Raw genomic sequence first — 26,909 nt, forward strand, 5'->3', positions numbered from 1 at the left:
AACATCGAAATTAATCCAGAATAGCTACGTTTCTGGATTGTACTTGACTCCACCAAGATCAAGTGTATAGTGTAAACCATAACGTATAATTTAAGTGGTTAAAATATTTTAGTTACCATTCTTTAGATAGATATGATATGAACACACTAATACTATGATATATGAATCATAAATGCAAAATAAATTCTTCTTGAGTAACAACAAATACCAAGGTGGACATTATATTGTGCCATGCAAAGGTAATCCCAAATTGAATTCTATATTGTCAACGAATATCTACGATATTTATTTTGTTATATCTAACTCATTAACTCTGTCTACTATTCTACATGAACCGGTGGGGGATAATAACTCCATGGGTGACTCATCTTGTATATATATATACACGACTTTCACGAACTGTTCGTCTATTCTGATCATTCGTTCTCTAACACCTAAGCAAAAGTGAGAGATTCTTAAGCGTAAAGTGGAAGGTATAATGTTTTCTCTACATGATGGAACTCTCTGTTCTAAAAAGAGGGATCTGACGAAAGTCTATGGGGAACCGTTCCATGGTTCCTTCAAACGGAGCAAACAAGTAGATCAAGCACAAGAAAAACTTGAGAAGAACAGTACTACTCTGTTCTTCCAAAGATCAAAGTCAGAGAGCTCCATATTGATAAAGCCAGATGTTCAGCTTCACCTAGAGGCTAAGGTATGAAATCGGTAAACCAAAGTATATATCTGCAAGGATGATATGCACACAAACATGAACTAAAACATGTTTCAAATTTATTTGGCAGACACAATCAGCGACATATGAAGATCACAGGACAGAACTGGATCTTAATCTGAACCTATCTTCATCTTCAAGTTCTACTGTGAAAACAATCACGAAGAAAGATGAAGGTTCTAAAGGTGAAACTTTGATCATGACCCCAGGGAAGAAGGGGATATCATGTGATCTAGGGCTAAGCCGATCCCCGTCTTGGTTAGCGTTTGAAGGTGATGATGATAACCAGAAGAAGCAAGAGATGGTGACAACAGTGTGTATGAAGTGTCACATGCTGGTTATGCTATGTAAATCAACTCTCGTGTGTCCCAACTGCAAGTTCACGCACACTGATGATCATAGTTCCACTAAACAGTTTAAGACTTTAAATTTGTTTAAGCTCTTATGCTAGACAGTCTAGCTTAGACTTGCTTTTCAGCGTATGTTTATGGGCTCCAAGTATGTGGAACTAGATATGTATGAGTTATAATGTATATACAAGTACTGATAGTAATATTCTATGCGTTCTTTGGCTTTGATCGGCATGACTGTACTGCTTTCCACTTTCTTCCTTGTGATTCCTCTCAGGCATCATTGATCTCCTCACTTGGAATCAGTGTTCTGTAAATGCCAATTATCCAACAACAAACTGTTAACCACTTTTTTAAATTTATCAACACCAAGAGAAAATGAACTACCAGTAGCACAAATGGATAGATATCACAAGATACAAATATAGGAAGATGACAATAGGTTCAATGCTTTTGATGCAGAGGTTTATCAATATTCTCTAGAGACAGCTACTGGATCAGCAACCTATATACACATAACCACTTTCTCACTAATCAAAACAGATGAAGACCAATGTAATCGGTTGGGTTTTTCCAAGGATAATTTTGTCTTTGCTGCTAATAGCAGAGCGGTTTCTTCAGTTTGGGGACTTTTTGTCAACATATGTACCAACATCAGAAACAGGTTCCGGATTAATCCTCTTACCAACGTTTACAAGTTCTTGAAACACTCGCATAGTTATTCATGTTAAGAGAATGATATAGTTGATGCAAGAAGCTAAATGTTATGTAATCGATGGGTGAGCAAGCTTCTACAAAGAGTATGCTTCTGAGAGTGTGAGAGATAGTGTAGTGAAGAGAACTGACTTTGTGTGGTAGACTTCAATCAAATGCATAGGGATCATCAGCATATGGGTTGAGAGAGCCTTCTGAAAACAAATCTCCAATATTTGCAGAGCCAAGATAACCCGTCCTTACTGCGCCCTGCAGTTAATAAGTAGTTAACTTAGAACATATTTTAGAAACCTAGCAGCATTACAACAGCATCATCCATAATTTCTTGACTTAAAATCAATTTCTGCACTTAAAGTTCTGGACTTTCCATAGCACAAGGATCACTGTATTTATACTTGGATAGACCTAACAGTTGGCTAAGCGGCCCTAAGCATTTATGAAAAGTCTGAGCTTCAATTGATGTCACCTGTCAGATTATCTATTCTTGACAAGGAAGATGAGGTGGAGTAAATTAAGTTACAGAAAAAAACTATAGTGCATTTTGTAGAAATATGATGTTTTTCCTATCATCCAGTTTACCTTTTTACTCTCTACTCCAGCACTAAGTTTACTTGAGGGGGGTTTATACATTTCAAGCATAAGCAAAAGTAGTGAATTTTTATTTTACCTTGGCGACACTTTGGGGGGTCAATTTAGGTGTAGCCCTAGTCCTGCGTCTTTGTGGTTCCTGCGAAAAAGAGTGTAAAGCTAGCTTTCTTGAATATGTTCCATATATTTCTTGTTTCGATGGAAAAGGTACCTCAATGGCTGTATTTCTTGTTTTTCTCCGTTTTGTTATCCTCCCATTATTCGTTCCAACTTCATAATCACGATGAATTCCCTGCCCCAGTTAAACCACAAACCAAACGATGACTAGTTGATTTTGATGCAAAAGTGTAAAGATGTAAAGGTTCAAATGTTTACCCTGCTATGATGCTTTGGATTTGGAATGCTCAGTACGCTTCCTGTGTTTACATGTTGAGCTTTCTTCAATGTTTTTGGAACGGGTGTTTCTTTTGCCTTTACAAAAGGAGAGTCCTGCATTTGATACATAAGGAAGTGTTTATATGTGTAGCCTTGACAACGCAGAAACGAACAATATTATTTATTTGATGCTTTGCCTGTTCGTCATTATTGTCTGCCCTCACTCTTATATGCTCGCTTCTTTTGCTACCCCCACGACGAGAATCTTTCGAAATTGAATAGTTCTACAAAATAATAAACATCGTGTCAACTATATTATGCAACACCCTAACAATATCCAGTTACAGATACATCTTTTTTCCATATATAACCCTGTTTATGTTATTTTTAAGCACATATCTTAAAGTAGATTAGATAACCATAAGTGAGAAAGTGAAGTTCACTCTAACCTTGTTTGAGTTTACTTCTTGCTCTTCAGGGGGATTGTCACTCATCACCTTCCACTGTAACTGCACCAAAGCTCTTTGCCTCTCTTCCTGCAAGGTTAGCCCATTAGTAACCCATATCATCATCTTATAATGAATCTTATTAAGAAGCCCTTACTTTTTTCCTTTGAAGATCTAATTCTTCTTCAAGCTTCTTGCAATCATCTTCATACTGACACTTAAATGCTTTCAACTGAGCATCATGCTCACTCTTGAGAGCTGTTATCCGCTGGATAAATATACAAGCTATTTGATTACCAAAGGCTATATACTCTTGCATCTCTCTGAACTATCAAGTTAAATCTGCGGGTACCTCTTTCAGTTCATTTTCAGCCTGAATCTGATTCTGTCTCAGTTCCTGGTCATACTTGGCTTTGAGATTGAGCTCCTTACTCTCATGCTCTTCCCGAATACTGAGACTCTGGGGAACATGCAGCCTTTCTCAGTTTATTTCCTTAATAATTCGAACTTGGCTTGACATGCTGTCAGAAATAAACTTCCAAACAGATAATGCATACAAGAAAACAGATAATGATTTCAGATATCTTCATTTTATGTTATTAAGCCTAACAACTCAACCTAGTTGGATTGATTGATTCTATGCTATGCACCTTCATGCTTGAGGATGGCCATAACCATCAGGTTTCTTTGGAAATTAATCATACTCATCAATAGTATCGGACTGGACAACGCATGAGACCAGTAACAGGATAAGATGTGGTAGTTTAACCAGATATTCACAAAGAACATTGTCCAAAAATCTCGTTATAATATTATCTATATATGAAAACAGCATGATCTGTTAAATATAAGATAAAAAAGGATATAGATGCGGTGGATACCAGAGAAGCATGTTCCTCTTGAATGGTCAGCAGTTGCCTCTTTGATTCTTCTTTGCAATCTGAGAGTTCTTTATCATATTTAGTGGACAAATTTTTGATCATCTTTTCAACCTGAAGTTAGAACCACAATAAACATCACCCAGGCATCATTTGCTCAGTAGACTGCAACAAAAGAGACTGCAGTCATACATACCTTATCCTTTTCAGCATTGATAATTTCCTGCTTCTCCACGTCATACTTCCTCCTGATATCATTAATTGCCTAAAAAGAACATATAGAGATCAAATTGTCATTAGAGTTTTTGCATATTGCTACAATTTTGCTAATATATGGAAAAACTGCTACAGATATACCTGGTCATTTCTCTGTGATAATTCTTTCAAGTGCCTTGATAATTCCAACTGTTTGCTTTCCAGCATCATATCATATTGCTTCTTTGCTTCTACAAGCTTAGTTTCAGCAGTTACCAGTAACTCCTTGTCCTGCAGTGGGATTCATATTTGATAAGTACTAAAAAGGTGGATTCAAAACCATAAAGTCATGCCCAATAATCAACTTTTTAGACCTTAATGATTTGTTGGTTCAACTTCTTCTCGTCTTCATTGCACTGGTGGATAAGACGCCCTTTCTCCTCTATGACGGTTTGGAGCTCGTTCACCTCTTTTGCCAATAAGTCCGCCTGCAGCTGATGGCTCTCACTCTCTTTCTGCAAGGTCTCTAATTCCTCAACTTGTCTCTGGGCATCTGCCAGCAGTTTCTCGCATTTCTCTTTGTTTTCCATCTCTAATGATGAAATATTTAATGACAATTCTTGCTGCAAGATATGCAAGAAAAGAAATTAGCATTGCAAGCATGCATTAGATACAGTTTTAACGTGCATTAGATACAGTTTTAACGTGCATAGGGATAGAAATCTTTTTTTTACCTTCTTATCCTCTGATGTCTTCAAACTTCCTAATAAAGTTTCTATCTCCTCTTTCAGCTTCGAAATCACTGATTCTGTTTCAGCATTCTTTAAAACTAGTTCTTTTGCTTCAGACTCCAGTTTATCAATGGTTTGGCTTGCAGAGCAGCGTACCCCAGAAAGTTGAGATATTAAAGACTCCTTGTCGTTCTGGAGCTCAACCATTTTTCCCTTTAGTTCTTTCCCTGCTGATTGCAGAGCTTCTTTTTCGGCTGTTTCACTAAATAACTTGCCCTGGAGTTGATCAAATGATCTTTGAGCACGATCCGATGCAAGATCCCTGTCTTTTCGCAGCAACATAAAGTGAGTATCATATAGGCCACTTAGTTTATCAAACTTTTCGATGAAGGTCAGATTCTTTTTGTCTAATTTAGCCATCTCAGCTACCAAGCAGTGGACAAATTCGTCTAGCTTCTTAACCTCCTGCTCTGAGCTGACTAATTTTTCAAAAAGTTTATCTGCACTCAGCTGAACACTTGTCTTTTCTCTCTCCAACTTCTCTTGGATACTGACAAGGTCTTTGACCTCGTGTTCTTTTGTTGTTACCTCAAGATGTAGCTTTTCTAGCTGGGAGTTCAAGTTGTCAATGTTGAGTTTTCTTTCGGCTGCAGTTGCTTCCAACTTTGTTATTACATCATCTGCCACAGAGGAAGTACTCAATAAGAAGACCAAATTGCTTTAGTCATGAACATTTTTCAGAAACATTGCTTGTTCCCATCTACTTTTCTATGTGGCCACATATTTAAGCTCTACAAGCCTTAGGTTCCAACAAGATTATTTCAACCATTTTTATTTACTGCATGTGACCAATGGCATTATGAATTGAAATAAAACAAAACACGTACCTTTCTTCTCTATGAGACTGGCAGTTCTGCACTGTTCATTTAGATAAAGCATTTCTTTCTGTGCTTTCTCAAGTTTGAACTCCTCCAATTCCTTATCTCCTGCGTTTTTGACTCAAAGATGTTACGAACTTGGATACCAATTGCTTTCCATGTCATAAATAGAATAATGCAACAACTTACTGCTTGTGATGTTTTCTTTAGCAGCATCTAATCTTAAAGACATATCTTGCATTTGCTGGTTTAAAGAGTCTATTGCTTCTGAACTAGTATTGAATTTGCTCTCGAAAAAGTCCTTATCCTTCTCAGCTGCAGATGCAAATTACGAAACAGATAAAGCAACCAATCATACATGATTTTCACAAGCTCAGATATGACTGTATTCTTACCATCCTGAACTTGGGAAGCCAAATGCTGCAGAGTCTCAGTAAGCTGATCACACAGAGCCTTTGTTGAAGAGAACTTAGACTCCAATCCTCTCCAAAGCTTTTCATCTTCCTTTTGCCTAACTCTGAGCTTAGCATTCTCATTAAAAGCGTTCTGCAGTTTATCCTCTAAGGCATAGACATGCTCCATTGACTTTTTCAGCTTACAATTCTAAGACCATGGAAAAGCAAAAATTCCATCAAAATTAGGTGGTGAAATATGTATCTGCGATGAACTCAGAAGAACAAAAACAAGAAAAGAAACAAGAGCTCGAACCTTCCGATCACAATGAACTTTCCAATACACAAAATCGTAAACACAAACCTAGCAATATACCTCAAATGCACATCCATCGAATCTAAGTTCGTAAACACAAACAATGAATGAAGAAAACAGAATAGCTTCCAAAATACCGCCAGTTCTAGATCTGTTCTCATAGCCGCCTGATCCTTCACCAGTTTCTCTGTTACACAAACTTAAAATCGTCGGAATCATCATAAAAGTACGATTCGAGAGAGGCGGAATGAGATAAACAAGAGAAAAACCTGCAGTGAGCTTCAGATTCGAGAAACTTCCGGAGGCGACGGAATCCTGCGGCGGACGAGTGGAGAAGGAGTGCGTCTTCGCCGATCCAGACATCGATCGGAGTTGATCCAAGCTCCTCATCGCCGGAAACCCTAACTTCTGCATCTCGAGATCGTAAGGAACAAAATTGAAGAAATCAATCACTCGCTCTAGGTCTCTCTCTCTCAATATCTTGCGCGCTCTCTCGAAATTGTGTGAGATGAATCTGAAATAAAGTTGGGCGCCAAACACGTCGGTGGTGTTTTATACCGGAGAAGCCGACTCCTTCTGCTAACGGCAATTTTTTTTTTTGGGGGAAAAAATATATTTACTCCACGCGCTTATAGAGCTGCGTAAAACTTACGCGGTTTGCTGACGTCAGACTCTCAAAATAACGCAGTAGCCAGGTGGCACTTGATACACAAAAAAAAACCCTCAGCCGCTTTAGCAGAGCAGCCTCTTCGTCTTCTTCAATTCTTTTTCTTCCTCTCTTACTTTTTTCTCTTCCTAGGTTTTGCCAGAGAGAAGCTAGAGAGATGAGGCTGATAACGCACAATATGCTTTCCTGCAACATCAAAGGAGTCACCAATGGGTTTCCTCTGCGGATCGAAGCTGGGAACGTGATTGAGAAGGAAGTCGATTTCAATCCCGATTTTATCAGGCACATGTTCGCGAAGCTCGAGTGGAAAGCTCTCGTGGAAGGTGCTCGTTCCATGGGATATGCAGAGTTACCTGAGGATTCACCGGATGCGGCGGTTCTGGAATCGGATGAGTCTTTTCTTAAGAAACTCCACCACGCGTTGCTAGAGCTTCACCTCGAGGAAGGTGCGCTTGTTTGCCCTGAGACTGGACGGAAGTTTCCGGTTAACAAAGGAATCCCAAATATGCTTCTCCATGAAGACGAGGTTTAAATTGATTGGGAAAGTTTTACTTGTAAGGTTTCGTTTATGATGTTCTTTTGGGGGTGTTTTGTTAGGGTTTCTGGGTTTTTGCTGCTGATGTTTGTGAGATGTGAACCCTTTTAGTGAGATATGCAATTGAATTATCACTTTTCTTCGTTGTTGGATCCTTTTAGTTGTATTGGTAGGGTTGTTATCAGGATAATGGTGCCTGATTGTGAGGATTATTTCAAGTAATTTGGCCACTAATCTAGTAACTTTTTGTGCGCATCTTGTGGATTTGGTTTGCATTGCTGGTCTCTCTCTCTCTCTGTCTCTGTGCTTATGGTCGATCAAGACCCTCCTAACTGTTGTTCTTATTCTCAAATTTGCTCATGGAGCTCATAAAGCACTGCGCTTTGCGTAAGTAGCTGCCAATCTCTCAACTTTTAAAAAAATGTAGTTGCTTCAGTACAAGCTCGACTTATGACTCCATATATGACAGTTTTGAGTATGTTGAATTCATAATTCCATAGCTTTGTGTTTATGTGCTGGATGTTTTCATGTCTTTTACAGCCATATGATGAATGCAGACCAGCTGATTCAAGGAATAAAACTCTTATTGATTGTCTTTCAATTAGAAATACTAAAACAGAAACTACTTGACTGATATGGATCCTCACTAGATGGATATATCAAACACATTGAACAACAGAGTTTTAACAAGTTCCACCTCTATTGTTTATGTACTGCCGTTTCATAGAATGATAGAAACATACTAATAAAAGCTGTATCCACCACAATACATTGCTTTCCTCTCTCAGACTATGTCCTAGTATCTACCTCATGCTTGCTTAGATGTTTGTACCTCTTAGCCTTAGGAGTGCAGAGCATTGTTTGTACCTCTTAGCCTTAGGAGTGCAGAGTTCAACATGAACTTCAGCAGTTTGGAGTTTGGACCCATGATTCGTTCGTGTGTATGGAACATGTAAATCGTTATTTATGCTTCTTCTCCACCTAGGGCACATGATTAGTTTATCTTTGACAATAATTTAAAACTCCCTTAAAGACGAAATTTGCATAACAGAGAGTTTGATACACTTTTTACAATAATTTGTTTCTTTTTAAAATATAGAACTTGTGCACGAAAATTATATAGATTGATTATTATATATATACCGCATACCTGTTGTATACACGAACCCCATTTATGATTTATATGTAATATGGCCTGGGGAGTTTGTGGATTGTTGTATATATCGTTGAAATGGCGGCGAAGAAAATGAAAAACAAAGAAGTCGATCGAAATGGCTCGCTGATAATTAATCTCAGCCGTCGGTCATGCCACGTGTCCCCTGCGATATTCCTAAGTCTCTGATGTCAGCATGCCGTTGAGGAGAATGAATCGGCTTCTCCGGTATAAATAAACACCACCGACGTTATTGGCGCCCAATTGATTTTAGATTTCTTTCTCACTCAATCCGAGAGCGCTAGCAAGTAATTGAGAGCGAGAGACCAAGAGCGAAGGATCGATTTCGTCATTTTTTGTTTCTTACAATCTCGATCTCCGTGAGCGAGAGAAATTGTGAGTGAGAGTGAGCGAGAGACCTAGAGCGAGTGATCGATTTCTTCTATTTTTGTTCCTTACGATCTCGAGATGCAGAAGTTAGGGTTTCCGGCGATGAAGAGCTTGGATCAACTCCGATCGATGTCTGGATCGGCGAAGACGCACTCCTTTTCCCCTCGTCCGCCGCAGGATTCCGTCTCCTCCGGAAGTTTCTCGAATCTGAAGCTCACTGCAGGTACTTCTCTTGTTTATCTCACTCCGCCTCTCTCGAATCGTACAGTTATGATGACTCCGACGATTTTACGGTTGTTTAACAGAGAAACTGGTGAAGGATCAGGCGGCTATGAGAACAGATCTAGAACTGGCGGTATTTTGGAAGCTATCTTGTTTTCTTCATTCATTGTTTGTGTTTACGAACTTATAGATTCGATGGATGTGTTTGTGAGGTATATTGCTAGGTTTCTGTTTTATGATTTGTGTATTGGAAATTTCGTTGTGATCGGAAGGTTTGAGCTCTTGTTTTTGTTCTCCTGAGTTCATCGCAGATACATATTTCACCACCTAATTTTGATGGAATTTTTGCTTTTCCATGGTCTTAGAATAGTAAGCTGAAAAAGTCAATGGAGCATGTATATGCCTTAGAGGATAAACTGCAGAACGCTTTTAATGAGAATGCTAAGCTCAGAGTTAGGCAAAAGGAAGATGAAAAGCTTTGGAGAGGATTGGAGTCTAAGTTCTCTTCTACAAAGGCTCTGTGTGATCAGCTTACTGAGACTCTGCAGCATTTGGCTTCCCAAGTTCAGGATGGTAAGAATACAGTCATACCTGAGCTTGTGTAACATTAAATGATCATAAAGTCATCTGATCTTGTGAAGTATCATATCTGATTTTTTGCTTTATCTGTTTCTTAATTTTCATCTGCAGCTGAGAAGGATAAGGACTTTTTCGAGAGCAAATTCAATACTAGTACAGAAGCAATAGACTCTTTAAACCAGCAGTTGCAAGATATGTCTTTAAGATTAGATGATGCTAAAGCGAACATCACAAGCAGTAAGTTGTTGCATTATTCTACTTCTGACTTGAAAAGCAACTGGTATCCAAGTTTGTAACATCTTTGAGTCAAAAATGCAGGAGATAAGGAATTTGAGGAGCTCAAACTCGAGAAAGAAAAGAAGGAAATGTACTATCTAAATGAACAGGGCAGAACTGCCAGTATCATAGAGGAGAAAGGTTTGTGTCTTGTTCTACATGAATTCACAATGCCGTTGGTCACATGCAGTGAAAAGTGATGGTTGAAATAGTCTTGTTCTAGATTACGATTTGAAGAGCTTAAATATATCTTACTGTTTGTGAAAAATGTTCATGATCTACAGCAATTGTATATTCTTATTGAGTGATTCCTCTGTGGCAGATGCTATGATAACAAAGTTGGAAGCAACTGCAGCCGAAAGAAACCTCAACGTTGAAAACTTGAATTCCCAACTAGAAAATGTGCATCTTGAGTTAACAACAAAAGAAGACGAGGTCAAAGACCTTGTTAGTATCCAAGAGAAGTTGGAAAAAGAAAAGTCGAGTGTTCAGCTGAGTGCAAATGAACTGTTTGAAAAACTGGTCAGCTCCGAACAGGAGGTTAAAAAGCTCGATGACCTTGTCCGCTACTTGGCAGCCGAGTTGACTAAGCTGGATAAAAAGAATTTGACCTTCACGGAGAAGTTTGATCAACTAAGTGGCCTCTATGATACCCACTTTATGTTGGTGCAAAAAGACAGAGCTCTTGCATTTGATCGTGCTCAAAGATCATTCGATCAACTCCGGCGTGAGTTATTTAGCGTAACTGCCGAAAAAGAAGCTTTGGAATCAGCAGGCAAGGAGCTAAATGAAAAAATAGTTGAGCTCCAGACTGATAAGGAGTCTTTAATATCTCAACTTTCTGGTATACGCTGCTCTACAAGCCAGACCATTGAAAAACTGGAGGCTGAAGCCAAAGGACTAGTTTCAAAACATGCTGAGACAGAAGCAGTGATTTCAAAGCTGAAAGAGGAAATAGAAACTTTATTGGAAAGTGTGAAGACATCAGAGGATAAGAAGGTTATACAAATTATTTTCTATCCGTATGCCCTGTATCTATTGTATGCCTGCAATGCTAAATTACTTCTTGTATATCTTGCAGCAAAAATTGTCATTGAAGCTTGCATCATTAGAAATGGAAAACAAAGAAAATTACGAGAAAATGCAGGCAGATGCACAGAGACAAGTTGAGAAACTAGAGGCTTTACAGAAAGAGAGTGAGAGCCATCAGCTGCAGGCGGATTTATTGGCGAAAGAGGTGAACGAGCTCCAAACCGTCATAGAGGAGAAAGGGCGTCTTGTCCACCAGTGCAATGAAAACGAGAAGAAGTTGAACCAACAAATTATTAAGGTCTAAAAAGTTGATTATAGGGGATAGCTTTATGGTTTATAATCCACTTTTAGTACTTATCAAATATGAATCCCATTGCAGGACAAGGAGTTACTGGTAAATGCTGAAACTAAGCTTGTAGAAGCAAAGAAGCAATATGATATGATGCTAGAAAGCAAACAGTTGGAATTATCAAGACACTTGAAAGAATTATCACAGAGGAATGACCAGGTATATCTGAAGCAATGTTTCATATATACTAATACTTGCAAAACTAGTGTCGTGAGGGTTCACCAACGACCCTTAGCTGAATGTAATCAATATGCAAAGAAAATTTGATCTGTATATGTTATTTTGCAGGCAATTAATGATATTAGGAGGAAGTATGACGTGGAGAAGCAGGAAATTATTAATGCTGAAAAGGATAAGGTATATATGAATACAGTATCTTTTGTTTGCAGTCTACTGAGCAGTTGGTGATGCTTTTGGTGGTTCTTATTTCAGGTTGAAAAGATTATCAATGAGTTGTCCACTAAATATGATAAAGAACTCTCCGATTGCAAAGAAGAAGCAAAGGAGAAACTGCTGACCATTCAAAAGGAACATGCTTCTCTGGTATGTATGGCATAGCTTTGAACTCATCGATTGATACTTTGCATATATTGTGACTCATTGATAAACTTTTTGGACTAAAAGCTATCCCCAGTTATCTTCTTACTGATTTCTTGCATTGTTCTACTTGTCCAAATCAATGAGTGTTATTAGATTTCATAGAAACCTGATGGTTGACCATCACCAATCATGGAGTTGTATAGATGAGAATGAATTAATCAAACTAGGTTGAGTTGTAAGTTTTATGTGTTTGAAAGTTTGTATGACAGCATGTCAAGCCAAGTAATAACTATATCGCAAATAAACTGATAAAATCTGCATCCCCAGATTCTCAGTATTCGGGAGGAGCATGAGAGTAAGGAGCTCAACCTCAAAGCTAAGTATGACCAGGAGCTGAGACAAAATCAGATTCAGGCTGAAAATGAACTGAAAGAGGTACCCACAGATATAACTTTATTGTTCAGACTGATGCAAGAGTATATAGCCTCTGGTATTTAAATAGCTTGTATATTTATCCAGAGGATAACAGCTCTCAAGAGTGAGCATGATGTTCAGTTGAAAGTATTCAAGTGTCAGTATGAAGATGATTGTAAGAATCTGCAAGAAGAATTAGATCTTCAAAGGAAAAAAGTAAGTGCTTCATAATAGGATTCATTGTAAGATGAATCTTTATGGGTTTAACTAATGGGGTAGCCTTGCAGGAAGAGAGACAAAGAGCTTTGGTGCAGTTACAGTGGAAGGTGATGAGCGACAATCCACCTGAAGAGCAAGAAGTAAACTCAAACAAGGTTAGAGTGAACTTCACTTTCTCACTAGTGGTTAACTAATCGACTTTAAGATATGTGCTTAAAATAACATAAACAGGGTAATATATGGGAAAGATGTATTCGTAACTGGATACTGTTAGGGTTGCATCATATAGTTCATAGTTGACATGATGTTTATTATTTTGTAGAACTATTCAATTTCGAAAAATTCTCGTCTTGGTGGTAGCAAAAGAAGTGAGCATCTAAGAGTAAGGGCAGATCATGACGACGAACAGGCAGAGAATCAACTATATATTTTTGTTCGTTCCTGCTTTGTCAAGGCTACGCACATATAACCAATTCCTCATGGATCAAATGCAGGACTCTCCTTTTGTTAAGGCAAAAGCAACACCTGTGTCCAAAATATTGAAGAAAGTTCACAACGTAAAGACAGGAAGCGTCCTGAGCATTCCAAATCCAAAGCATCATAGCAGGGTAAGCATTTGAATCTTTACATTTTCACATCATAATCAACCTCATCGTTTGGTCTGTGGTTTAACTCGGCAGGTATCTCATCATGAGTATGAAGTTGAAACAAACAATGGGAGGGTTACGAAACGAAGAAAAACAAGAAACACAGCCATGTTTGAGGTACCTAATCCATCTCCATTCAAACAAGAAATATAACATATTCAAGAAACGTTGCTTTACATTCTTTTTCAACAGGAGCCACAAAGACGCAGTACTAGGTTGACACCAAAATTGAAGACGACACCAAAATTGAAGACCCCCAAAAGTATCGCCAAGGTGAAATAGAAGTTCACTACTTTTGCTGATGCTTAAATTAGTGCTGAATCAGAGAGTATAAGAGTAAATCTGATAGTAGGAAAAACATCATATTTTCATGAAACGCACAATAGTTTTCTGTAACTTTTACTCCGTCTCATCTCCCTTAGTAATAATATAGATAATCTGACAGGTGATAGGAGCTCAGAATTTTCATATAACTGCTTAGGGCCGCTTAGCCAAGGTTTAGGTGTGGTTAGTTCTATCCATGTATAATGCTGAGGAAAATGTCAAGCAGCATCTAAGGTCCACAAATACAGTCCGGCACTTAGTTCACATTAAGAAGTGCGGAAATTGTTTCCAAGTCAAGAAGTTATGGATGATGCTGTTGTAATGCTAGGTTTCTAAAATGTTTCCTGACTTAACTGCATAATATTTTAATCACAGGGAAGAATGATGACTGGTCAACCTCACTCTGCAAATATTGGAGACTTGTTTTCAGAAGGCTCTCTCTACCCATATGCTGATGATCCCTATGCATTTGACTGAAGTTTACCTCGCAAAGTCAGTTCCTTATCTCTCTCTCTCTCTCTCTCTTGCAAATACATGCTCTTTGTGAAAGCTTGCTCAGCGATTTACAGAAACATTATGCTGTTTGCAACAACCTATCTCATTCTTATAACATAAATAAAACTATGCGAGTATTTCACGAACTTGTAAATGTTGCCATGTTGGGAAGAGAATTCATCCAGAATCTGTTTCTGATCCAGTAGCTATCTTCAGAAAACTTTAATAAACCTGTGCACCAAAAGTGTTGAATCTATATGTCATCTTTAATAGTTCTCCCTGTAATTGTATATTTGGTATTTGTTGGTGTTATTAGTGGGGTTCATGTGCTCTTGAGGTTAACAATTTGCTGTTGAATGATTGGCTTTACAGAACACTGATTCCAAGTGGGAGAGATCACTTAGGCCTGAAACGAATCATTAGGAAGAAATTGGATGGATAGCAGGGCAGCAGTAGAGTAATGCTGATGGAAGCCATTCACATAAGCTGATATTGATCATAGAATAAAACAAATCAGTAGTTGCAGTATATACATAACTCATACTATATATAGTATTGTATATACATAGTAACTCTTAAGATCAAACTCTTTGAATTTTCAAAATAAATGGGTTGGGATCATAAAAGGCCCATAGCAAGAAATGAGTACATGATGTACAACTGTACACATTACTAGGGGACCTATGAAGCGAATTTGGAGGAACATATCACGGAGGATTAGACGAACACGTTTAATATTTAAAGAAAGAAATCGTTTGTTTTAGGCAAAGCAATCAAATAAATCTGATGTAGTAGTACAAATAAGGGAACTAGGTAGTATAGCTATTGATATGTGTTTTAAATAAAGGAAGAGAAGAAAAACAAATCAAAGGGTTTTTGTGGGGGGGGGGGGGGGGGGTCAAGAAAGTCATGAAATGTGTGCGAATCACATTAAATGAAGAAACAAAAGATGGCTAGTAAACGCGTCGAAGCCTTTGACCCTTTCCACTTTCTTGTCGCATTCGTTGATACTTTGAGATTCTGGTAATGCCAAGAGACCTGATATTTTACTATATTTAACTCAATTAATTTTAAGTACTAATACTATAACTTTAGCTGTTAAAACAAAAGGTAAATTTAACGCAATCGTGTTCGTGTTAATCCATCAAATCCAAAATGGATATGTTTTTCTCGGAAAGCGGCTAATTTCATGCATTAATTTTCGTGTAATCGATACATACATTTACCTTATACTACAAATTATACTATTATACAAAACAAAGAAAACAAATATATTAAGACTTTAAATAGTCCTTTGGTTTTGGATATTAGTTAGACGTATTCCACGTAAAGAACGACGGGTCAAGAGTTTTTTAGTTAATAGTTAATTAGGTAACAACCCGCACATAGTGCGGTATAAACTAATTATTTAATATTTTTACTGCAATTTTTATTTACAGAAATTTATTATATTCTTGGGTAATTGAAATATTTAAAATTCGATTGTGTAGTATATATCTATAAAAAAAATTGGTATAATAATTAAAATTTAATCCGTGAGAGTTATTATAATATCAATCTTATATTATTATATCATATGAACAAAGAGTTCTTAAAATTCATTTTAAAGATTTTATGAAAATATAATTAAAGGATATAATTAAGTTAGAAAAATAATATAAAATTTTAATTTTGGGTATTAATTGTATTTTTTGGAAAAACACAATGGTAAAAAAAAGGAAATATTTTTAAAAGCTGATGACAAATAAAGGAAAGAGTGTCTTGAGCTCTGTAATTCTGACACCTCAGCTTTTTTGCCAAAATGTTCTTCTATTAATATATAGGAGATACTACAGAAAATATAACGGGTGAAGAAATAACTATATTTTTAGAAAAATAAATTAAATTATTATTAAAAAGACAACAATTTTGCTTAGTTAATACTACTAGAGTATTGTAAATTTTTAAAAAATATTTGTATTCAACCTCAAGAATTAAATAATACTCCCATAAAAAAATATTTTTGCGCACATATAGGATGTCGGAATAGTGAAAACGCATACATAAAATAAAAAAATGTACAAAATATAGGGATTTGTTAAGGAGATGATATAAATCATAAATGTAAAGGAAGGAAGAGGAAGTCAACATGCCAAATAGCAAAAGAAGAGACTAATTAAATTAAAAATGGGCAGCTTATTTTTAATTTATCTTTGACCAGATCACTCTTTTCTTTTTGCTCCCCCAGCCCTTTCTCTCTCTCTTCTTTTTTTTTTTCTTCCCCTAATTTCATTTTACACTTATCTCAAACTTCCCCCCTTATCTTCTCTTTTATTTCACTTTTGACCCAAAAAATTCTTATATGTTATATCTAACCCCTCATTTTTACTCTAATTCCAAGTATTTTTACTAATCATTTAACTAAATATAATGAAACGTGAAGATAAAAAAAGCAATTACTGTTACCAAAATTAAATAATCGGACGCAAAGAAGGAAGTTATAAATGGTCATAAATCAAGAGTCAATATTAAAGGGCATAAAACAAAGATTTAATATTGATGAAGCACGCCAAATGCAATACCAAAAAAAATACAAATGAATTAAATGAAAATAAATATGTATAAATAAATAAAAAATTTAGCGTTAGGAAAAAGACATAAAAAAAACGAAAGAAAGAAAGAGAGCGAAGACTTCGTCGCAGAGACTTTTTGTGGATTTATCGTTTTTGTTTGAGAGTATCTCTTCTTCTTCTTCTTCTTCTTCTTCAATTCAATCACACAATTTTTAGGGTTTATCTCACCTGGTAAAAAAATCCCTCCTTTTCCTTCTTCTGTTTAGCTACCTTCGTAATGATTCGTTGCCCTCTTTTGTTTTCGAGGTTTTGATTTTTTGCTTTGGTGAATTTTTTTTTTTTTGCAGATTGGTTTGTTTATTGGTGTATATATAAATCTGCGAAAAGTTGAATAATCGGAGAAAACTTCTTCGATTCAGAAAATGGGAAAATTTTGTTGCTTCACTTCCGCTTCTGAGGTAAAGAGAAAAGATTCACTCTTTTTTTTTTTTTGTTCTTCCCTTCATTTTTTTTTAGTGTTAATGGTTGAGATGTGTCACAAAGGTGAGATTTTTTGTAAAAATTGTGTTTCTTCTGGATCGGTGGTATTGGGATTACTCTGTTTTTTTTTTTGCCCCTTTTCATGTTTGAAGAAAATTATCACAAAAAAAAAGCTTCTTGCTAGTTGTTGTGGTTCTTTGAGAAGAAGAGTGATGTTTTGAAGTGAAAGATCTGAGCTTTTTTATATTCGTGTTTGGTTTTTGAAGGTTGTGGGAGGACAATCGTCATCTCGATCAGGTAAAGGAAGAAGTGATGAAGGGATTATCAAGTATGGGTTTAGTCTAGTCAAAGGGAAAGCTAACCATCCTATGGAAGATTATCATGTTGCTAACTTTATCAACGTCCAAGACCATGAATTGGGTCTTTTTGCTATTTATGATGGTCATATGGGTGATAGTGTCCCTGCCTACTTGCAGAAACGTCTCTTCTCCAATATCCTCAAGGAGGTAAACTACTATATAGATTACTCTTTTGGTTTTGGTCTGCAATGGTTCCTTTTGGTCCATGGACATAGCAATATAGCATACTTGGGGGGTTATTATTAAAGTGGTTGGTTGCTGCCTTTTGCTCATGCAATATTCATATGGTTTTGATTGTTTTTTTTTATATTCAGGGAGAGTTCTGGGTTGATCCTCGAAGGTCTATAGCAAAAGCTTATGAGAAGACAGACCAGGCTATTCTATCTAATAGTTCTGACTTGGGTCGTGGTGGGTCTACGGCTGTGACTGCGATATTGATTAACGGGAGGAAGTTGTGGGTAGCTAATGTTGGTGATTCAAGAGCAGTTCTTTCTCGAGGAGGCACAACAACGCAGATGAGTACAGATCATGAGCCCCGTACTGAAAGGTCCAGCATTGAGGATAGAGGTGGATTTGTATCCAATCTACCTGGTAAACCAACTAAACTTTTGATACAGCATTTTTAGTTTGTTCCAGTTTTGATTATGTTGAATGATTGTTGAATAAGGATTCTGTGGGTTTGGATCTAACAGGGGATGTTCCTCGGGTGAATGGTCAGTTAGCTGTGTCTCGTGCCTTTGGAGACAAGGGACTTAAGACACACCTGAGCTCAGAACCTGACATCAAGGAAGCCACTGTAGATAGCTTGACAGATGTTCTTCTCCTGGCCAGTGATGGCATTTGGAAGGTAAAGGAATATATATATATATATATATATATATATATATATATATATATATATATAGATTGATTCTGCTTTCGAATGAAACCAATCCATCTCTTTGTTTACTGAGTGTTTTGAAATGATGATGTAAAACAGGTGATGACAAATGATGAGGCAATGGAGATAGCAAGAAGGGTGAAAGATCCGCAGAAAGCAGCAAAGGAACTAACAGCTGAAGCATTGAGAAGAGAGAGTAAAGACGACATATCTTGTGTCGTAGTCCGATTCAGATGACAAACTCTGAAGGTGAGGGGAGGGTATTTTACGAGGAGGAGATGGTTCTCCTAATATATAATAAACCCGCATTTTCAATCAAAAGATTCATCAGGACCAAAAAAAAAAAAAGCTTTGTGTTTCACTGGATTCGACGACTCTGATGATTCTGGTCCGGTTTAGACCGCGTCTAAGTTTCGATTTTTTTTTGTGATTAGCTTCTTGCTATATACAGTAGCTTTATGTGCTCGTTCGTTGTGTAAATTGTGTGTTTTTAAAGACGTCAAGAAAAATGAACCCAAAAAAAAAAAAGGAGTGACGAAAAAGAGTTGGTGGTGTGACTGGTGGGGGATTTGTGTTATTATCATTGGTTGATTTGTTATTTTAATCATCAGGATATTAAATTATTAGGATGTGTTTTTTTTTTTTTAATTAAGTGAGAACTTTTTGGATTAGGTTTGCATACAAATTTTTATCCTTTTTATCGGTGAGTGTTGTAGTAGGTGAATGTCATTATCCTTGAATCAGTTTTTCTAATTTGGTTGAACTTTCTTATGTGGTGTTATATGTAATTCTAACCAAACATCTTTTTACAAACTGAAATGTTTTCGACCTAAATGTTTTTAACGTTTACACAAAAACATTTGAGGAGCACAAATGTAAAACATGGTCAATGTTTCTTTTTTCTTTTTTTCTTTAGCTAAAATACAAGCATTTGACGTTTTAGTACTTTGACGATGTTCAAAAATATCTTACGAGCAACACAAATTTACTCCATATCTTACGTTAACTTGTTTTGCTGCTGGAACCTTACTTAATGAGTGGATTTGGTTAGAAAAAGCCCAAAAAAATAACGGCCCAATCCATTAAAAAAACGTCAGTGAAAATTAGGGTTTTGGAGGAGCTGAGCTAAAACCCTTTTAGTTTTTATATATAAACACGATCCTCTCGTGAGCTAAGCAGCAACCTTCATATCTTACGTAACGCTAACTTGTTTTTTCATTTTATTTTCTTTTATATAATTTAACTTTTTAAGTTATGGATTCGTAAAAGCACAACAAAATTTGCCTCTACTTTCGGCTGCAAGAGATGAGATCGATTCTTGTTTGGCTTTGTTCTGGAGGCATATATTGATTCACCAATAGCAGAGGGATCCTCATTCTTTCTTGCAGAGATTATATTTTTCATTCTCTGCTCTTTTATCCCCTCTCTTTGGTACACGTAATACGTTTTCAAAACAATAGTTTCATGCTACGTATAATCATAATCAGCATTTGTTGTTACTGATTTGATGAAAATGTCAAATCGATTGGCACAACTTTTGACTTGTCGATCTTATTTATAAAAAAAATAATCAAGTGTCCAATGGGAATACTTTGAGCTCAAATTTGAAGTTATCTTTGTTGCGTGATTTTTGTTCTTCAAAATAATTCATTCCACAAGTGTCCATCCAATGGGAAATACATTGAGGTCAACTGGGATTAAATAAAGGTCGGTGGAAAAGTTGATTATTTAGACATAAACATAGATATGGTGGACCAAAAAAAAAGTAGTAATGTTGTCTGTGAATAGATATGTTTGGTCGATTTAGCGGAATACAAATTAAGATGTATGGACTCTGGTGGGAACGATTAGTTTTCAACTAATAGTCTAATAACATAATGAAAACAAAGATTTCTATAACGTGAAAATCGTTTGTGAAAATCGTTGTAAGCCGTGGTAAAACAGTTCATACGACATTATTCCCAATACGAGTGCCATACTTAAAAGATCCTTCCTGACTCTTTTGTGTGATAGGTTGAGAGAACCAATCGAGGATTTCAATCTATTCTGCCTTTGTTCTAGCCATTTTAGACTTTAGCAGAGAGATAGAGACTAACCCTACAGGCTGGCTATACAGGTTTGGTTCAGATTTTTTGTCACCTCATCTCCACAAATGTGTCCGGAGGAGAAAGTAGATTGCAGCGTAAAATTTAGACTTCCATGACATTTACAAGAGCTGGGAACTCATAAGATTAGTCAATTTTTGTTTTTAATGTTGAAACGATGATACTCCTAAATATTCTGATAAACAAAAACCCAAATGATGCCTGGTGGTGGCTCAATTCAAACAACAAAGAAGCAAACTAAAGCGTAAAACAGACTCCAACCATCATAAGAAGGTTGACGATACGCAGTGATGTGCTGTGGAAAGTTCGAGATCTTGTTGAAACATCATCAAGAAAGACATAAAATTAAAATTACACATTCTTTTCTGAGTAGCAGCGCTTACTATCTCCAGTTCAAGATTCAAGATGCAGCAAGAGACGCTTCTCTTCTCACAAAGGATTCACGATTTAGTTCTGCAAAATGATTCAGTGCTTCCATTAGTAGTGTCTAATTTTCAATCAAATGAATGATGAAAAATCGTTTTAATGCAGCTTAAATATCAACGAAACTGGCTTTTCATACCTCATCTTGAGGCTCATCAGCACCTTTGGTTCGCTCATCTAAGAGAACAAAATAAAAAAAGTTGAGTGTAAGCTGCAGATTCAAAGTTTTTCAAACACAAAAAAAAAAAGCTTTGGAAGAGTAACAAGTATGCTTAAGCTTTCTGCTACAAACTCCTACAAAATAGCTAGAATCCAACGACTATGCACATAGGAATAAATGTATAAAGGACACTGAAATGAGAATCCAGATTAATGGTTTCGAGTTCCCAGAACATTTCCACTCAAAGTTGAGGCTCTTAACAGTTCAAGAACGAACAAGATTTAAAAGGCTTATTTGATTCTTAGGAAACTATTAATCATCAGAGGCAGATAGGGGAATAAAATAAAATAAGATTACCTCCTTCCTCGTTGAGGTCTGAAGTCCACAAGGTGAGATTGTCTCTAAGTAGCTGCATAATAAGAGTGCTGTCCTTGTATGATTCCTCGTTGAGGCTGTCGAGTTCAGCAATTGCATCATCGAATGCTTGCTTAGCCAATTGGCATGCGCTGTACAACACATAGTTTCAGACCGTTAGAAAGTGGCCATTGATTCAATTGCATGTTCTATCCAGAAATAAGCGAACGGAACAAACCTTTCAGGAGAGTTTAAGATCTCATAGTAGAAAACGGAAAAGTTCAATGCCAAGCCAAGTCTAACTGGATGTGTGGGTGCCAAACCAGTCTCTGCAGCAGCAACAGCAGCCTATATAAGCCAGTACGAATAAGGAGGTCTCTTGTTAGGTTTTTCTCGCTCACCACATATAAGAGGAAAGGTATAGAAGAGAAAAGAAAGAAACAAGATGAGTGGACCTTATATGCTTCAAGAGACTGATCTGCAGCTTCCTTGCGTTCAGCACCAGAACTGAACTCTGCCAAATAACGGTAATAATCTCCTTTCCTACATACATAGAAAGAACATGAACGTAAAGCCAAAACAGTGAAACAAATATGGGAAAAAAAGTTCATGAATTTCAGAACCATGGATCAATTTCATTTCAGGAAGAAACATATAACTTCAGTTAAGAGGATATGATAAACCTCAATATCTCATTCTTAATGACATGGATGGTCAAAATCCAAATCAACTATAAAAATTTGCTTCAGGTCATACCACATTTGGGATATAAAAAAAAAATTGGGCACAGAATAAAGAAGCACAGGATGATGACTCACATTTTGTAGAAAAAGACAGTAGACTCCACAGCGGTAGAAGATGGAATGAGGTGCTTATCGATGACGGATAAGATGTCATTACAAACTTTGGCAAGCTCATCTTCAACTCTCTTGCGATAAGTCTTAAGCCTCTTGACATTTTCCTCATTACCTTTAGACTCTTCCTTCTGCTCAATGGAAGATAGTATTCTCCATGAAGCTCTCCTTGCACCAATCACATTCTTGTACCCAACAGATACAAGGTTCCTCTCCTCGACTGTTAGCTCCACATCAAGCTGAGCAACTTTCTTCATCGCCTCAACCATTTCTGCAACAACAGTTTACAAAGGCATTGAGTACTGAAGAAAACCAATCTCTGATTTTAGGTTCCAAGTTTGCAATACACAAACAATATAGCTGGTTTGCAATTCTAGATTACTACACAGAATCAGATCTAGCTAAAAAATGTGGAAACTTTTTTCCATTCTTCAGCATCAAAGTAATTACTGAAAGATATAGAAAAAAGGTACAGACCGCAAGTGAAAAACATAGATCTATATCATTTTCATACTAGCCATCTTTGTGTAACAATGGACTCATACTAAGAGATTCTTCGAGAAACTAAAAATCATATCAACATAAGATCAAGACTGATCAGATCATCAAAGCAACACCAAAACAAGAAAATTTACTTTAAAGGGCTCATCTAAATCTAGATCAAAGTCACACCCACCAGAAGAAACACACAAATCCATAAAGCAGATTTACAGAAATGTAAAACCAAATCATGATTTCGATCGGAGTAACAAAAAAAAAAGATCGGATTTTTCAGAAACATTTTCCCAAAACAGAGAGATCCAAAAAAAAAAAAAAAAAAAGTACCATCGTATCTTTCGGTTTGCTCAGAGAGCTTGGCCAAGTAAACTTGCTTTTCCCTCTCATTCTCCATGGCTTTTTCCTTCTTCTTCTCTCTGTCTCTCTGAAGTCTGAATCAAATGGATGCTTTTGATTTTTGATTGATTTCGAGATTACTAAGTTAAGTAACCCTAGGATGCTCTCTCTTCCTCCTATAAATATTGGCCGTTGGATCTACTTTTTTCAGTCAACAAACTCAGAACCTAAAGTTTTAGAAATTACAAAAGAACCTCAAAGGTTTTGTTTTTCTACAGAAAGAACCTTAAATTAAACCGAATCAAAATTCGAAGAACACTTTGTGCTTATAAGTCAATAAACGTAAAAGGCCAACTACGCTTACGTGACAATCGGAGAAAGACATGTCCTCTTTGTCCGACTCCTATTATTTTAAGGGTTTGTTCGTTTTCTTTAATACAACACAAAACCCAAATCATACACATGTACATATTTTCATGTCAACGCAATTACAAAATCAGTCAGGTTTATCTGTTAATTAAACTATTAAGTTCGGTGACGTAAAAAGACTTGCACACATTGATCTTCAAGAAAAAGTTTGGATTCTGCCATTTTGTTTTGTACATTTGACCTTTTCAAATTCTATATATATCCTGTAGTCTTAGCTAAAAGCCTAAAACATGCTTTAGTTTTTTGCATGAAACATAAAATCTGAACTCTAATAATGGGAAAACAATTTGTTCCAGATAAAACGAACTGGTCACACAAACTCAGTGGATTTGTGAGCTGATATACTGTTGATACTCCTTAGCTTTCGACATTGTTTCTTGATCTTTTGGGTTCGATAGAGCTGCCAAATTCTCCATGTTATCATTTATTTTCTCCATACCATCATCGCCGTCGTCTCCATTCAGAAGATCTGCATTCTTATTATCTTTCTCCACCAGACTGGTTTTCATTGTATCTGCTACATCGCCATTTTCTACACCTTTCGCTTCTTCAAACACATCACCACCAACGGTTCTTCCAATCTGGAGGTTCTGATTTGTTATAGAGCTTGGAACAGGCAAGTCAATGGTGTCAGAGTTACCTAGTAAAGATTCGTTAGCCATCACTGGTTGTTGTACCAGAGTTTTGTTGTCAGATTGCAAAGAATTGAGCCAGTTCTTGCTTCGGGATACAAGAAGAGATTGCAGATACATGGAGACTTCCTTGCAGGTTTCAAACTGTTGCCCATCAGGACTATAAAGTCAAAAAAGAAAAGAGAAATCTTTTATAACCATGAACAAAAAAAGTGATAACAGCAGCTAGAATCCTAGAACGACAAAGAATATACACACACACGATAGGCGATTCCATTAGCACCCCTCAAGAAGATAAAAAGCAAGCAAGAGGGGCAAATCAAAAGTCTAGCAGCAGAACTGAAACACTATTATATACCACCAAACTCGGTTTCTGACTATCCAACGCTACAAAGTGAGTGTGAGTTACTATTCTATGCTATGTTCCAGGTCTATCTCATACTCCAACTACAAACAGACACATGATAAACAGAACAAATGAAAACAATTAAAGCAACAGTATTATTATTATACCTTATGTATCTGCGACAAGCCAGCAACAAATTGCTACCTTTCCTTTTGATATAGAGCATAAGTTTCCATCCTTTAGGCAAGTATCCCCCAAAATCACAAGCTCCCACAACTTTCTTCTTCTTCCCTATATTCACCCATTCACCATTCAATTGTTCCAAGAAACCTAAGATCTCTTCCTTTGTCTTCAACCCAACCGTGATCCTCCTCAGCTCTTCTTCATATGGATCCTCTAAAACATTAGCCAATGCTGAAAGATCAACCATTGTACCTTCTCTGTTCTCCAAGTTCACTAACTCCTCCTTATCCAATGCAGACACATCCACCATTGTTGTACCTTCTCTGTTCTCCAAGTTCAATGCTGGCTGATTGAAATCATCTCTATTCTTTGGAGGACGACCTCTCTTTCTCTTGGCTGGATTTGAATCCATGGAGATATCTACAAATGCTTCACCCGTTAAATCCAAAACCTCCGTCTCTTCGCTAGGGTTACGAATCCTCCGCGGCCGTCCTCGCTTCCTCTTGATTTCATTCCCGGAGGTTCCCTGAATCAGAACGTTCTGAACCGAATCAGGATTTGGTCTCTGATAAACATAGCTGTTATAATGGATCTGACCTTCGTTTTCTTCGGGTTCTTCCTCTTCTTCGTCTTCTTCCTCTTTACTCTGAATCGAATCGACATTAAACAGAGATCTGAGTCGCGACGCGACTTGCGACTGTTCTTCACGGGAGGAATCGTCTCTTTGACGTTGCGGAGACGGAGGTTCCGGTGGTTGAGGGTGGCGCGCAAGGCGGAGACGGAGAAATGTCTGTTTCCGGCTACCGGCAGACTCGTTGAAGACGGAGCGATCGATCTTTGGTGTCAAATCGTCGTCTCCACCGGCGGAAGCAGCGAGAGACGCTGACGAGGACGGAGAGAGAGAAGAACAGTGAGAGAGAGCGCGAAGTTCAGACTGAGACAAGAGACGCGTATCGATTAACGGCAAAGATTCGGCTAATAAACGGTTACCAGCACCACCGTCTCCGTTGTCCATTGAGGTTGCCGCCGTGGAACACGTCAGACGCTAAACGGCGGAATCAAAAAGACGGTTTCGAAAATTCCGATAACTTCAGAGCCTTCTTCTTCCTTCTCTTTTGCTTTTTAATTCTCTCGCTCTTAGCTTTTCGGTTCGGTTTATATCTAATTTTCAGTTTAAACCGGTTATACCAAAACCGCTTTTAATTTTTACCAATACGAGAGATTACTGTCTCAAAAATGTTGTATGTTTGATCATTTAATCAAATTTAGAACCAAAACTCCTATACAATTTTTATTCGACTGTATAATTAACTACATTCCTATTATAAATGTTTGACACTAGAGAATTGATTTTCCAAGTATGAACAATGCTATTGCATACAACAGGTCCGTCCATATGCAAGGACTTCGGTCTTGGCCTTGCGCGCCACCCTCAACCACCGGTGGTTGCATGCTCTGCTTAACAATTTCTCTCTAAGACCATCTCCAATGATTATTTTTATATTTTACTTCAAATATAGAGATTTTAAAAGTAGAGCAGAAGTTTATTCCAATAGTTGTTATATTTCTTACTCTAAAACAAATATTTTAAGTTTATTATATATTTTTTATTTATTTTTTAATTTCTAAGATAACCTTTTATTTTTAAAATCTACAAATTATGTTCACTTATTTTATTTTTAACAAAACTTCAATAAAATTAAAATATTATTAAAATTAAACATGTGGCACTAGTTATATATTTTATATTTATTGTTTCTTATATCATCATATTTTCCAAATTAAATATATGTTATTGTTGTATTTTGAATTTTAAATAAATTTAACAGATTTTTAATATAAAATTATATAAGTGTAAAATTTTGTTACATAATTTTGCTTAGGTATAAAAAAGTAAGATA

At 36.8% G+C, this 26,909-nt stretch overlaps 7 protein-coding genes across 10 annotated transcripts; 4 read left to right on the forward strand and 3 right to left on the reverse strand.

The window, feature by feature from the left end:
• Positions 1–394: 394 nt before the first annotated feature.
• LOC104756578 (uncharacterized) lies at positions 395–1,290 on the forward strand. The gene is made up of 2 exons (XM_087495941.1): positions 395–694; positions 783–1,290. The coding sequence occupies exons 1-2, from the start codon at positions 479–481 to the stop codon at positions 1,161–1,163; spliced, it is 597 nt and encodes a 198-aa protein (XP_087352067.1). The 5' UTR covers positions 395–478; the 3' UTR covers positions 1,164–1,290.
• Positions 1,128–7,303, reverse strand: LOC104740927 (synaptonemal complex protein 1). The gene is made up of 19 exons (XM_087495940.1): positions 6,845–7,303; positions 6,713–6,762; positions 6,263–6,470; positions 6,057–6,182; positions 5,877–5,975; positions 4,993–5,669; positions 4,633–4,881; positions 4,421–4,549; positions 4,260–4,328; positions 4,067–4,177; positions 3,538–3,645; positions 3,343–3,453; positions 3,189–3,275; positions 2,937–3,023; positions 2,740–2,853; positions 2,576–2,656; positions 2,444–2,503; positions 1,909–2,025; positions 1,128–1,372 (listed from the first exon to the last, which is right to left on the reverse strand). Exons 1-18 carry the CDS (start codon positions 6,987–6,989, stop codon positions 1,924–1,926), a joined length of 2,613 nt encoding a protein of 870 aa, XP_087352066.1. The 5' UTR covers positions 6,990–7,303; the 3' UTR covers positions 1,128–1,372; positions 1,909–1,923.
• LOC104756576 (multifunctional methyltransferase subunit TRM112 homolog A) lies at positions 7,244–8,032 on the forward strand. Its single transcript, XM_010479183.3, has one exon. The coding sequence runs from the start codon at positions 7,400–7,402 to the stop codon at positions 7,772–7,774; it is 375 nt and encodes a 124-aa protein (XP_010477485.1). The 5' UTR covers positions 7,244–7,399; the 3' UTR covers positions 7,775–8,032.
• A 908-nt stretch (positions 8,033–8,940) lies between these two features.
• On the forward strand, positions 8,941–15,059 carry LOC104756579 (synaptonemal complex protein 1-like). Of its 2 annotated transcripts, none has more exons than XM_010479185.3 (19): positions 8,941–9,543; positions 9,626–9,675; positions 9,908–10,115; positions 10,233–10,358; positions 10,440–10,538; positions 10,720–11,396; positions 11,479–11,727; positions 11,809–11,937; positions 12,067–12,135; positions 12,211–12,321; positions 12,646–12,753; positions 12,838–12,948; positions 13,020–13,106; positions 13,274–13,360; positions 13,446–13,559; positions 13,632–13,715; positions 13,791–13,871; positions 14,298–14,414; positions 14,790–15,059. In XM_010479185.3, the coding sequence occupies exons 1-18, from the start codon at positions 9,399–9,401 to the stop codon at positions 14,397–14,399; spliced, it is 2,637 nt and encodes an 878-aa protein (XP_010477487.2). In that variant the 5' UTR covers positions 8,941–9,398; the 3' UTR covers positions 14,400–14,414; positions 14,790–15,059. The 2 variants fall into 2 exon arrangements, with proteins under 2 accessions (XP_010477487.2, XP_010477488.2); XM_010479186.3 differs by having other exon boundaries at positions 13,274–13,333.
• Positions 15,060–16,981: 1,922 nt separating this feature from the next.
• Positions 16,982–19,168, forward strand: LOC104756580 (putative protein phosphatase 2C 9). The gene is made up of 6 exons (XM_010479188.3): positions 16,982–17,200; positions 17,317–17,427; positions 17,716–17,955; positions 18,123–18,399; positions 18,501–18,655; positions 18,788–19,168. Exons 2-6 carry the CDS (start codon positions 17,392–17,394, stop codon positions 18,923–18,925), a joined length of 846 nt encoding a protein of 281 aa, XP_010477490.1. The 5' UTR covers positions 16,982–17,200; positions 17,317–17,391; the 3' UTR covers positions 18,926–19,168.
• A 1,759-nt stretch (positions 19,169–20,927) lies between these two features.
• On the reverse strand, positions 20,928–23,857 carry LOC104756582 (14-3-3-like protein GF14 epsilon). 2 transcript variants are annotated; one of them, XM_010479189.3, is made up of 7 exons: positions 23,410–23,857; positions 22,549–22,855; positions 22,186–22,273; positions 21,969–22,078; positions 21,734–21,882; positions 21,356–21,393; positions 20,928–21,246 (listed from the first exon to the last, which is right to left on the reverse strand). In XM_010479189.3, exons 1-7 carry the CDS (start codon positions 23,474–23,476, stop codon positions 21,241–21,243), a joined length of 765 nt encoding a protein of 254 aa, XP_010477491.1. In that variant the 5' UTR covers positions 23,477–23,857; the 3' UTR covers positions 20,928–21,240. The 2 variants fall into 2 exon arrangements, with proteins under 2 accessions (XP_010477491.1, XP_087352068.1); XM_087495942.1 differs by lacking the exon at positions 20,928–21,246 and having other exon boundaries at positions 21,350–21,393.
• A 125-nt stretch (positions 23,858–23,982) lies between these two features.
• Positions 23,983–26,165, reverse strand: LOC104756583 (methyl-CpG-binding domain-containing protein 8). 2 transcript variants are annotated; one of them, XM_087495943.1, is made up of 3 exons: positions 25,606–26,165; positions 24,993–25,534; positions 23,983–24,639 (listed from the first exon to the last, which is right to left on the reverse strand). In XM_087495943.1, exons 1-3 carry the CDS (start codon positions 25,669–25,671, stop codon positions 24,168–24,170), a joined length of 1,080 nt encoding a protein of 359 aa, XP_087352069.1. In that variant the 5' UTR covers positions 25,672–26,165; the 3' UTR covers positions 23,983–24,167. The 2 variants fall into 2 exon arrangements, with proteins under 2 accessions (XP_087352069.1, XP_010477492.2); XM_010479190.3 differs by having other exon boundaries at positions 24,993–26,142.
• Positions 26,166–26,909: the final 744 nt, after the last annotated feature.

Source organism: Camelina sativa, chromosome 17 (genome assembly GCF_030686135.1).
Source record: "Camelina sativa cultivar CO46 ecotype springtype chromosome 17, ASM3068613v1".
NCBI lineage: Eukaryota > Viridiplantae > Streptophyta > Magnoliopsida > Brassicales > Brassicaceae > Camelina > Camelina sativa.